The sequence below is a fragment of the Octopus bimaculoides genome, chromosome 1 (genome assembly GCF_001194135.2).
Source record: "Octopus bimaculoides isolate UCB-OBI-ISO-001 chromosome 1, ASM119413v2, whole genome shotgun sequence".
Classification (NCBI taxonomy): domain Eukaryota; kingdom Metazoa; phylum Mollusca; class Cephalopoda; order Octopoda; family Octopodidae; genus Octopus; species Octopus bimaculoides.
Window position 1 is genome coordinate 199,594,253 of NC_068981.1, and position 14,208 is coordinate 199,608,460.

A 14,208-nucleotide genomic window follows, 5' to 3' on the forward strand; every position below is an offset into this window, starting at 1 on the left:
TTCTCAGAAATAACGAAACACAGAAGCAGAAACTTTTCTGCCAACTTGAAGAAAATTAAAGCAAAACCAGATAAAAACGAAGTAAAAATACTATTTAGCTAGAGTAGGCATCAGCAACTTAAACCGGGCCACAGGCCACTGGACCATGTCTAGGCCACATCATGGGCTGCACTCCCCTTCCAACCCATGGGTACTTCACAAGAAGTGCCGCAAAGCCCTTCTTGTCCCTGACTATGGCAGGCGCTCCGTCAGTCATGATGCCACACATGCAAGAGAGGTCAGGTTGACCTCCTTCTGCCAGTCTGTGACTGCCTTGCACACGTCGGCACCAATGGTGGCACCGCTGAGGAGGATGAATCTGATGAAATCCTCAAAATTGATGAAGTCATCCCTGCCACCGAGGAAGAAGATGGCAAACTGAGCCATGCCCTTGATGTCAGTCGACTCGTCCAAGGCAATGGAAAAGAAGCGAGCAGACTGACACGTGTCCTTCAGGGTGCCCTGGACATTGTCAGCCGTCTCCTCTATGTGGCGGGTCAAGGTCCTGGCAGACAGACTGATGGCCTCAAACTCCCTCAACTTAACCACAGAAGCCATTATGCACACCTTGAAGAATTCGGTAAATGGCTTGAGGTTGATGGCCACAAGGTGTGCAACACAGTAGCTGGCCTGAGTGTTGCTCTCAGCAGCTGCTACCGCCGAAGAGACAATCCTCTTCATGAAGGTACATTGCTTCTCCAGTTGGGCACTCAGATGCCCAAACTCTGCCTTCTTCTTGTTGTCAGGCAACACAGCTTGCTTGGGGTGCACCAAAGTGAAGTGATGCTTCACGTTACACACCTTCATAATAGCAGCGGTCTCATGGCAGATGACACACAAAGCCTTTCCCTTGCGCTCGACAATGAAGACTGCTTCCCATTCCTTCTTGAAGGAGTGGTTCTTGTCCAACAGCTTCCTCTTCTTCGTAGGTTGGGTACCTTCAGCCATCTGAAATAACACAGAAAAAATATTTATAACCAAATCAATTGGAGTAGAAGCGAAAAATAACTTATTGTACAGTGATATTATACTACAGTATCGGAGAAAAGGACGATTTCCTCTTTCTCTCTAACTCTATCAGAATTCTTCTCCAAATTTACATTTATTCAGTGTCAGTTTCATGAAAGTAGGACACTGTTCTGGCTGGGGAGGAGACGGCCACTGATTGGCTCTGTTAAATTTGCTGTCAGTTCAAAAAACCCCGATGTCTCGTAGGTTGCACCTAATGGAAATCCAGACAAGGTGCTGCGGGCCGTATGGGAGGAGCTCACGGGCCACATTTGGTTCGTGGGTCACAGGTTGCCACCACCTGAGCTAGAGTCTTGCACCACTCTTTAATTAATTAACTTGACCAAGCTTTGCCAAAATCAGCAAATTTAGTGTTTGCTATTCTTATATAAAAGAAAAACTGTTCTCATAAGGCTGGGAAAAGTTGATTTGTTATTTGAAGTTGATGAAGCATAATGATGCAGAAACACATGCATCCTACAATCCAGTAACTTCATTCATAGCCCAAAATGTCATCATACTTATTTGCTTTGAGAAGACTTTTCTCCCAAAACTACTTCAGCAGCAAAAGGTTTTTCCATGTCCAAATGCACACAAACCTGTTAAATATGATTTACATGCATTTATCATAAAGATATTATACCAACATTGACACTGATCCCATGTTTATATTATTATTCTCATGGGATATTGAATAGATACAGCATTGATATTTTAATAGTCTCTAAGAATGCCTTTCAGTCCATTAACATCAAACTAAACTACCACCGACAATCAGTCTCACCACCAATCTCCTTGTCTTTGTTTGTTATGTTTGTTGTTGTTGCTATAGCAAGGTGAGTGATAATGTCAATAAGGAGCTTATATGTAAATGAGAGACAGATGTAAGGTTTTATAAAGGATACAACTGCATTTATAGAAGGGATAAGCTATATAGATATATATGGAGGACAGCTTCGTATGTATCTTTATATGTATGATAACAATATGGTTATATAACGATATATGGACAGCTGGGAGACAGTTATATATGTCTTTTGACTATAGTCCCCATTGCCTTCGGGGTTCCAAACTCCTGATCTTATTGCCTTCCTGTGGCTTCTAGACTGTTGGCCCCATTACCCTCAGGATCCATCGTTGGACTAAAATTCAAATGCTTATTATAGTCAATTGTTGATTGTTGATTCGGGAGTATATTAAGGGGGTTCATATTTGGTAATTTATAATCTTGAGTTCAAATCCAAGTGAAATTGTTTTAATATTTTAACATAATACCAAAACACTAAATTAACTCAAATATTCAGTTTTGATGTATGAAAAATAAGAGTTACTATTAGTCAACCAATCATTAGTCAGATAGAACTGAAGTAATTAGTGATGCAGCCCCAAAGTAATTAAAAAGGTAGGCTCGAAAGTAATGCCACAGATGCTTTATAATTTGACAACAGCAACTAAGTGTTTTATTGAAAGTAAACAGACCCCTAATTACTATGCAAATATGTTGTTTAATGTACAATCATGTGCGATTCACATTAGTTTCTACAAAACATTTCAGCATTAAAATAAGAAGCATTCACTGAACAGTAATAAATTTCTCCTCAGTTAGTTTACAATCATTTTACTTTAGTATCTGAGAAAATCAGTCAATAAAGAAAGATCAATTTCTCTTCTGCCTCAGAACCATCCACTTTCTATAAACAAGATTCTAACAATCTTGTCCTCAGTCACTCTTGATAACAATGCCACTTGTTCGACTCGTTTTATAGTCTACATTATAAACTTGTTTTTACTTTATTCCCTTGTTACAATAACATTAATTTCTTGACAATAATTTTTTTTTTTTTAAATAATAACCATTATCTCCATACAACTGAAAATTCCAATAGCAAACATGTTTATGCCATTTCTAGTATGTTTGTTTAGCCAACTTGCTTAGGACACATTTCTCTGTATATAATAAGACACAAGCGTTTATATGCATTTAATTATGTATATGTCTTGTTCATTATGTATGCCTGGATGCACAAACCTTGTTTTATGTCTGTTTTGTATTTTTTATAGTTTAAACTCCCAGAGTATAAACTCTCATTAATGTGTATTAGAAATGTATGAGTGTGAATATATATATATATATATATATATATATATATATATATATATATATATACACACACACACACACACACACAGAAATGAAATACTGAAAAGTTATATATGTGTGTCTATGAGAAGAAACTTGTGTATAAGATATAGATGTATGTCATTCATTTGAAGGAAGTGTTGATGCTTGACTTCTCGTCCAGACCCATGTCTTTGTTAAATCAATTTTATGGCACCACACTGTAATATATTTCTTTCTCACAACTAGTCTATGAATTAATTCCTACTTTCTCCGGTTACACTTGTCAGACAGTATCACTTCATGTTAATATTCATTTGCTGGGATCTGGTCTTAATTTGCCAGTTGGAAATAAATACAAGAGATGTAATATAGTTTGCAGTCATGCCGGAGTTTGACATTTTGCCAGAGAAAATGGAAATATGAATTTATTGAGTAAAAGATCTTTTATTATGATGCCTCTTGGTAATATTGAAGTATCAATCTAATTATTGTATATTTAGTGGGTTAATGTAACCTACTTACTTTTCAAACTTTAACAGATATATAAGACAAACTATAAAGCATTCAGTGAACAAACATGCTATGATGGCTGTACATCATCATCATCATTGTCTTTGTTGTCATCATCATCATCAGTCTTAGACCTAAAACTATTTTCCACTATCAAGCATGTTGAGTATATCCATGAAATCATTCTCCCATCAATCCATGCCATTTTCAGTGATGCCTTTAACTCTGTCTTGAGATAACTGCTTCCATTAGGTTCTCTCACTACTGGTATTTGCTCTCTGTGATATTAATACATTTAATTTAGCATGTCCCTCACAGTGTGGTGCAAGTTGAGAGTTAACTGGACTACAAACAAAAGAAAAACAGCAGCACAAAAGTACAATTGTTGCACAGATCAAAACTAAAAATATTATCATACTCTCCGTCTCCCTTTAAATATTAACATCCTGCAACAACTGTCTGTAACATCATTAACCTTACCATTACTGAGAGTCTCCCCTGATGCAGGCACATTCTCAACAGAGTCAAAAATACATCTATGGGGACTCTCTTCAGGACCAGGAAATATTTCAGAACCCTTTAATTGCTACCCTTCAACAAATTTCAAGCAAGACTCACAATGGAATACTGCTCTTACCCTTCTATCACATGGAACGCTGCTGCTGCTGCTCAACAGATATTAATACACCCACCAATACCCTCTGGTTGTTTTTGTTCTCCATCCACTCTCATCTTTTTTTATCCTCTTATACACCCTTCAAGCTCCATACCAACCAATCCTTCTTCCTCAAAACATTGTCCATCTGGAATTCTTTTCCCTGTATATGTTGATGTTGCTAGTCGCAGTGGTCCTTTTAAAACCATGGACACAGGCCATCTGTTCAGTCCATCATCATCATTTAATGTCTATGCTTCATCTTGTTGGATGATTTGACAGGATCCGGTGGGCCCAAGGTTTCATAAGGCTCCACTTTGGAGTGGTTTCTATAACTGGATGCCCCTCCAAATGCCAACCCCTTTACAGTGTACACTAGGTGCTTTTTCTTGTGTGCCACCAGCACTTGTAAGGTTGCCATACAGCTTGCAAGACCACAAGCTAAAGGGGGCAGCTTTACGCTAGGATATAAGGGGTAAAAATATGAAAGAAGGGTCCTGATCAGAAGAGGTTCCCTGTAGAGGAGCTACATGGCTATTCACATTTTAGTAGAGATGATGAGGGTGGTTGGGTGAGGTTGGAAGTGATATAAATAGTGGTGATGCATCAGTGTAGGTCCTTAAGGTACATAGTGAATAGAAACCAATAAAAATTTTTAAAAGAATCGGAATCAGTCATTAAAAGTCATTTCCATGGCTATGATATTTTAATTATTATACTAATAACTCAAACACAATCATTTCTAACTCATTGGCAGTGAGTTTATGTCTTTAAACATGATTCAAAATACAGCATTTTATTCCTGATAAAAGTTGTTTCTTCCTGCTACTGTATTATGTATAACTTGCTAAAAAGCAATTCTGATTTTGAAAAGGGAAAATAATCTTAACGATCAAAGTGCTTCTGTGCTGAAATGCAGAAGCTTTTTATTTATTTATAAAGCATAATGGCTTTTGATAAATAATGTTACATACCTCAGTCAAAACATAAAGAAAAGGAGATACCATTTCTTCTTCATAAAAAGTAGTTTGTCTCGAGAAGAGGAACCAACTGCAGCAAGTTGTGCAAATGTCTACACTTTTCAATTTATGTTACTTTTTCCAGCATGGGACAAACACAGGTAAAAATTATACAAATAAAAAAGTATTTGTTAATAATAACAACTTGTAAGACAGAAACCATCAATGCCGGTGCCTGCCAGTTATTGTTGGTTTCATCTGGTTTCACACCAACAACTTCCATGCTCATCACAGTGGCCTTCTAATCAACTTGGCATCAGAACTTGCAGGCACAACCTAAAATTTTAGGTTCAATATAAGTTGCACAAACCCTCTCCACTCTATTGACATGACCCCAAGACAAGCCAGGGCAAGATATCCAGTACCAATAGGGGTCAGTATTGCATTTTATCATTTGTTCTAGTCTTGTAATGTAAAAAGAGAAAATTATTTACCATTTTTTGGGGTTCAATTTTTACAAGTTACACAATATTAAACATCTTTAGAACAATTGATTTGCAAAAGTAAACCTAGCTCTACCCTACACCCTCATCTGTTCCATTATAAACATGACATTAACATTATTCTTTCTAACGATCATATCTCTTGATTAAATTTATCTATATGTTTACAGTGAGCCCTGTGTCCCTTTGTGACAAGTTCAGTTCAGATTGAAAGACAATTGTGTAATATTGTTGAACCAATGAGAGCGTCAGACTCACTGATGCTGTTCTCAATATTAGCCATGTCAGTGGTGCACCAGGCTTCAACATGAAAGAGAATTAGCCTCAGAGATAAGCTGGTTCATTATTCATAGCCTTTACCAGATTAGAGTCTCTCATTCTTCTTGCTTTTGATCGACAACATCCCCTTAACTCTCTCTCTCTCTCCTTATATATACATAACACAGGTACATCAAGGTTTTCCATGATAATTATTTCTGTGTGCTTGCATGTGCACACACGCATGCACACACACACACACACACACACACACACATACATACATGCACACTCACATACACACACACACACACATGCACATACATGCACACACACACACACACACACATACACACACCTCTTGTCATGCTGCTCTTCCACAATTATTCACCATTTTCTGATAATTCTCATTGAATCACTTCATTGAATGAACTTTCCAGCAAACAGTCTTTTCCTGGTTGTTGTGGTTGTTGTTATTGATGTTGATGTTCTTGTTGATGATGGTATTGTTGTAGATGTTGTTGTTTTATCCTAATCCAACCGACCTGGTATCATAGACATTCCAACTTTGACAATCTCATGTTTCTCTTGAACTTTGTCTACCAAGGGCTACATTGCCCAATATGACCCTTCTTTTTAAGATAGTAATTTGAGGAAGATTTGGCTGCTATTTCTAGCAAGTCATACCACAACAAAGAGCCTGACTTACTGTTGTTGATTAGGGAACTGACAGATTCAGAACAATTGCTAAACATGGTAATTCTCCTCACCCACCCATATACCCAAGATGATTCAACCTCAGAACCTCTTCCATCTCTTAATAATATCCAACCCATTTAAAGATGGTAGATTAGCAGAATCAGTAGAGCAACAAACAAAGTATTATGTTCACGCATACTATCGACAGCAGGTATTATGTTCCAAGATCAAATCCCTTCAAGGTGAGATAAACTAAAAGGATGATAAATCAAAATACCAGTTAACTACTGAGGTCAATTGATACCCCAAGTTTTCATATTCTTGAGAGCATCTTCTATCAATTTGCATAGAGCTCAATGAAGGTTGGTCTACCACATTAAAGAAACCCCACTTTTACTGATTCAGGCCCTCACTGAATTAGCCAAAGTAGAGTTTCTCAGCTAAAACATTAAATCTGTAAAGTCTAATTTGCCCTGCAGTGATATTCAACTTATAAAAAGTCTTCTTTGGATTGATAGCTTCATTGATCTTCGAGTCTGAAGATATATTCCCAAAACGAAGAGGGAACAAGGCTACTGGAGTTCTGGGATGCAAATAACCTAATGATCTGCAACATCATCTTCAGGAAGCCAGCCATTCCTCAGTTAAACATCCTTTAATGTTATATCACCTGAAGAAATGACTCCATGAAGATGATCAACCCAATGGCCATGGATACTACAGACTACACTGCAATCATACCACGAATACAGATTGTGATCTTCAGAGACATGTGATTTGTGGAAACATGAGTAGTGATGCATTAAATGTTCATAAATTCCATCCAAGGACTATTGTTATTATCATACTATCATACATTATATCATATTTTATAATTTTCATCCCTTTCTAGCCCCATCTTTGTCACTACCACCTTTTATAATGTAAGTAACCATGTAGTTCCTCTACAGTAAAATACCTGTTCTGTTCTGGACCCTTTTCTCAAACCTTAACCCCTCATCTCCTAACATAAGGCTACCTCTCTCCAATTGAAGGAGATCTCAGCATTACAAAATGTATGGCAACCTCACTAGTGCAGCTGCCTGCCATGAAATAATTAGCCAGTATATGTTGTAAAATGGTTGGTATAAGGAAGGTTATCCAGCCATAGAAATTATACCAAAGCAAACACTGGAGCACAATCCTTTATTTATTTTTTTTAACCATCTAACCCATGCCAGCATGGAAGCTCATCATCATCATTATCATCATCATTACCACCAACACTACTACAAACACCATCATCTTCCCCATCTTCATTTTACATCTGCTTTCCATGCTGACATAAGTTACACAGGTCATTACTATTCTAAGGCATTTGTAATTCACACTTTCTGCTCTTTTAGAAATGTGTCACATACCCATACACTTACACTCTCCAATCGTTGGCATCGTTCCTGTAGATGGATGCTCTTCTTATCACCAACCATTTTCCAGAGTGTTCTGAGGGCATTTTATAATGGTGCCAGCTCTAGAGAGGTTGTCAAGACCATGACATTCCCACCTTATGTTGTCTCCAATCATTTGCTAATCACTTTACAGAGTGATATGAATATTTGTAAGAAGACCTTTATACAAGGTTGTAGCAAAGACAAAGACAAGATGCTGTATTACCTGATAAATGATTCTGTTATATTTTGGAAAAGCTTTCCTTGATTAAATATAAGACAGAAAATAATGTAAGAATTCAAATTCAAAGTGTTATTATTGGAAGAGGCTATTCTAATGTGTTGTGGGTATACAGGGTGCCTGTTATTGTGACATTGGATCTTGTTCTCTATTTGAAAATAAACAGATAGTGACTGGAACAGTTTATACGGGGTCTTAAATAGCTCGACTGATTGCTCTATTAAGGTAATAGTTTCAATTTCAACACAAAGTCCCATATTCAAGTCAGTTGTGAAACAATTACAATTCCAAAATAGTATACAACCTATATAGAAATAACTGATGTAGATTAATATATATTATACATTGTTTTTCACAACTAATAACTAATGCAGATTATATTATAAAACTATTGTTTCTTGTAACAGACACAAGGGTGATATAAATTATGAACTAATTTATTCCTTGGGAATTATATAATGTGGCAATTGATTAAAAATGCTATGTGATACAGCTAATCTTATTGAATTAAGGCTCCCCAGCTGCTTCTAAATCAAAACTATTGCACCAGTTTCTACTGCAATATATTTTTTTCAATAATTTTATTAATGTTTGCTTCTCCACACAAAACAGAAGATAGAAACAGTGACTGGGATTCTGAAATACTGCATCAAAAAAAAACAAAAAACAAAACCATAACACCAGCTTTGAAATCATTATTGATGATAATTGGATCAATAGCGTGCTAGCAAAGTAAAATGAAAATCAGGGAATTTTGAAGTGGCAGAATAGAAATCTGTAGAAGCTTGTGTGAATTAGTGTGATAGTGTGTGTGTGTGTGTGCGCATGTGTATGTGTGTGTGTGTACATATACGTACACACACACACACATACTTATTTTTTTGTTAAATTCAAGTTTCTTGGGATTTCAAGTTTTGCCTCACATCTTCTTCAACCACTGAAGAAAGCTTCACTTTTGAGCATTTTTATAAGAAGATCATCAAATGATAGGAATGGAGTGGGACTAATGTTTTAAATTTGTAGAAAAAAGATTAGAATGAAAGGAAATTTTTAGAAGATTTGTGGTAGGAAACTAATGAAATTGTTTAAAAGCAAAAAAAGAAAAAAACACTGATTCAGGAAAAATAAGAGATAAGTAGAAATTTTGAATAAATATAAGTCAGCATTTATTGAGGAGTTAGAAAACACCTTGGAAGAATGTAGGATGGTTGCTTAAATGGATTCAAGTAGATCAGGGTGTTAAATAAGGTTTTGTATTAATTATAAGTGATTGTATGAACTGATACATAATTGTGTACTTGCATACAATGTACACACTCATGCATGCACACATGTCACAAGCACGTAATGCATTGATGTATGTCATCATAAGAAACAACAATATTGTAACACCTACTGCAGGATGTGCCCATCGATACCACATCTGTACAGAGTATAAGCCCTGAGTAAAACTGAAAAATTACATCTGTGCTACTTGTGTTTCAAAGAACAATTGAATGATGGCATCACTCCAAATTGAGTTGTCCCTATAATGTATCCATTTGCTATTCTATCTGTGATTATTTTAAATCTTTCTGTAAGAAAGGAGCTGGTTTTCAACAAAGAAACAAAGCTTCATCATTGGAATGTAGATAATAAAAATAAATTCACATTTTGAACTTCACAAAAATCTTGCATATTTTTACCGAAATGTGCAGCTTGCTAGTTATGTTGAAATGTTATGCGAATAGATGTAACTGCAAAGTCGTCTATAATATAGGATCAGCTTCTGAATCTCAAATGCATCGATCACTTTATTTGATGAAATTAGCATCAAAACTGGTAACCTGTCTTTTCAGGGAAAAGTCAGTCTCTGGTTGATATTTTCTTTTCCAATTCTCCTAATTACAACTTATATTATGGTAAGCTATTGTCTTTTTACTTGTTTAGTCAGGGATGGAAAGATATCCCTTATTTTTCAGGGCCTCAAAGATTGGTTGGAGAAAGGAAGAAAGAAATGGTCTTCAAAGCAAAGTTGTACCTTCAATTCTCAAACTCTATTGAAAGTATCCGAGTAATTTATTAAGCTAATGATTTCAGTGTGCTACTGATTCCATATTCATTAATCTGCAGACTTGTGTAGTGTAGTCTGCAGCTCCAGCTTCTGGCCCGCAGACCTGCTGTGTCCTTTCATTGCCTTTACTTCTACAACTACATCATTGGTTCTTCCTCTTTGGATCGAAGTCTGGTTGGTCTGGTGCTATTTCTACTGAAGCCTATCCCACTAGTCTCTTTTTTCTCACACATCATGCCTTCATTTCATCTGCCCAGAACCTGAATAAACCATTTCCCTCGCTGCCAATCTTCCTTGTCCTGGGTCTGTAAAAGCCATGACTGTATCCCATCCCCACCTTTACATGAAGTTTTCTTTAATAGGTTTTGAACACAGAACTACAAATCTTATTATTTGAATGAATCCTGATTCCTAAATTTCTGGGTGTCTCTGACAGGGTCTGAAATCATAATCCATGAATGGAAGTGATAACGTTTCGTGGAACCCCCGGTTGAACTGTTTTCAGGTATTGAGTTGCAAAACTGTCAAAGTAACTCAGAATTTCAAATCAAAGAAGTTCAAAGGTGTAATATCATTGCTGTTCCTAAGGAAATTAATAAATATCATAATGCAATTACATTTTCAATCAAGACTGTAAACATAAGGGGTTTAAATTCACTGACAATACATCTAATCTCTTTCAAATATTAATTAAATGAATAGCTAATTACAATAGATATCTGATTAAGGATTATCATTAATAATAATAAAAGGGTATAAAATAAAGCCTTAATTTATTTCCAGTTATCTGGTTTAGGAATATAGTCTAATTTAAAAGTTAAGGAGTTTGAAAATGGTTTTATATTATATATTTTGACTGTTTTGCATGTTTATATAATAAAATTTCATAATTTGGGCTGAAAATAGCTGGTATCTGCATGAGTGGCACATAATTCTTCTGATCCGTCAAGGTTAAATGAAAATTCTGATCAATCTTGGTAAGAAGATATATTTGTGATGACAGCAGCTGAAAATGTAAACAAGTCTTTTATGAAAAGAAAGAATAAATCTGTGTAATGAGATATTTTGGTAGAATGCAGATGTGATTGGATTTTGCTTTAACATTTTATTGCTTTCTTTGCTCTTTTTAGTAAGATATTGATAGCATTTATTACAAATTGTTGTAATTGGCTGAGAGCCAAAGTACACGAAGAGGGAAAAGGCTGAACAATTTAAGCAAACATTCTACTTATTAATGTAAGTTCTTGGTTTTTTGACTCTCTTAAACTTCATATAAAATTTTATGATACAACAAAGGTAGCAAGTTATCAGATTGAATCTTATGTGTGACTACATTTCATGTTCAAATACTACCAACACCAACTTTGCTTTTCAGCTCAATTACGATCATTCCCTCAAAGAAATAATCTTGCATATCTTGCAAAGAAATAATGGTTAAGACATTCGGTTCACAGCACAGCATCCTGGACCAGAATCTTTTATAATAGCTTTGAGTCAGCCAAACCCTTTTTGGTAAACAGAAATTTTGTATAAGTCAATCAGATGTGTATGTGTGTATAGATATGTGATGGTATCAACAGGTTCCCGGACTAGTTACGTTTGATAAATAATAACTAAGTTTTTATCACCCTCTCCTTTGAAATAGTGACCTTACACAGCAATACACTCGTCCCAGTGTTCCTGCCACTTTTAGAATCCAGCCTGGAAGTTGTTTTCTGTAAGCAAGTCAAAAAATTTCTGTGATTCACTCTGGATCTCCACAATTGTGTTAAAATGGCCACCTTTGAGCCGCATTTTCATCTCGTGGAAGAGATGGAAGTCCACAGGTGCTAAATTTGGTGACTAGGGTGGGTAGGGAAGTGATACCATGGTGGTTTTTGGTGAGAAACTCATGAATGAGGAGAGCTCGGTGAAGAATCCAATTCTTTGTGCTCCACAGATCCAATCCCTTTCGTTGAATGTCCTCCTTCAAATGCTTCAAAACGTCACATTGGAACTCGCAACTGATGGTCTGGTCCTGGTGGGGAGAATGATTTTAATGTATAATGTAAATTGTATGTGAAATATTCATTTCATAGATAACATAAATTTTATGTGGAAGAGAAATTTAATAACACAAATTTCAAATAAAGTAGAAATCTAATATTTAGAACAAATTTCACTTGTAACAATTATATTTTGTAACAAATCTAATGAGAAGCACAAATTTCAAACGTAGCATATTTGTGAAATAGTGCTTTTGCCATGTAAAAAACACCCAATACACTCTGTAAAGTGGTTGGCATAGAAAGGCCATTCAGCCGTAAAAATCATGTCATAACAGACAAATAGGGACTGGTGCAGCCCTCTGGCTTGCCAGCTCCTGGCAAACCATCCAACCCATGCCAGCATGGAAGACAGATGTTAAATGACGATGATGATGATGATATGTAGTTTAAACTGTAACACCCTTTTAATATGCAAATAAATTTAATATGAACTTTAGGACATAACTTAAAATTAAAGGTGTAATGAAAATTTTATGTGTCCAACCAATGAACTACATTAGTTTTTGGTGTAAACGTAACACAAAGTAACTGAGTTACATAGAATTGCTTTGTTCCAACTCTTACCTGAGGGCAGAATACAAATGACTGAAGATTGTTTAGTGTAACCTCAGGAGGAAAACGGTTACAGCAATGAGAGCGGATAATGTCTATAAACGAGGTTTACTGGTTTATAACATGTGTTGCTAGAGAGAGAGAGAGAGAGAGAGAGAGAGAAGATGGCAATTGAAATGAAGAAATGAGGAAGGGATCTTAAATTGTGAGGTCTGACAAATGAGATGATGCAAGATAAATGATATGGTGTGGGGTGGGATAACAGAATGGGCTGCAGTCATTATTCTCAGTTCATGGTGAAAGGTAAAACAGATGTTATGATTAATGACAACAGCGGAGGGGGGGGGGGTAGCTGGTGGTGGTGGTGGTGCAGCTGCTGCTTGTGTCAGCAATGATGATGATGATGATGATGACGACAACGATGGCAGTATCAGCTGCTGCTGCTGCTGCTGCTGCTGCTGCTGCCGCTCCATAATGTTTCTGTCCATACATGAGCAATTACTAGAAACGCAAACTGCATTTAAGCTAGCAATGAATGATAAAGTGTCTCATTATCGTTCACCTCATCATATTATGGTGGGACAGGAAGCTTTAAAGCATCTGTCCCTTAACTCAATGGGAAATCAATGACGAACACAATCAACAATATGTTCAATAAAAATTCATCTTGAATGCCTGTTGACCTTTGAACTACTTTATCTGTTGGTGGCCTGAATATTTAGCTTCTTCCACTCAAATCTTTTCTTTCTGACTAAAATAAAAAGTCAAATTCAACACAAGGAACTTGTCAGGCATCTCACATTCCATTTTTTTACGATGGAACCATGTTTCCTAAACACTGGAATCACAGACACAATTGCTTACTTTTGGTATCTGGAATAGCTGCTACTACTACTACTACTACTACTACTACTACTACTACTACTACTACTACTACTACCACTACTACTACTTCTACTACTACTACTACTACTATTACTACTACTACAAAAGTATAGATATGACAGCAAACATCAACTGCACCTATTGCTCCTCATTACGGAGCTACGTGTGACTTGGTCTTTTCAGGGGTGGACAGATGTGTGTATGTTGTAATTAATATGGGGTGTTGTTTCTTGTGGTGAGTGCATTGTC

General features: G+C 36.3%; 1 protein-coding gene across 1 annotated transcript; it reads right to left on the reverse strand.

The window, feature by feature from the left end:
- Positions 1 to 252: 252 nt before the first annotated feature.
- LOC106867905 (uncharacterized) lies at positions 253 to 8,222 on the reverse strand. The gene is made up of 2 exons (XM_014912973.1): positions 8,166 to 8,222; positions 253 to 987 (listed from the first exon to the last, which is right to left on the reverse strand). The coding sequence occupies exons 1-2, from the start codon at positions 8,220 to 8,222 to the stop codon at positions 253 to 255; spliced, it is 792 nt and encodes a 263-aa protein (XP_014768459.1).
- Positions 8,223 to 14,208: the final 5,986 nt, after the last annotated feature.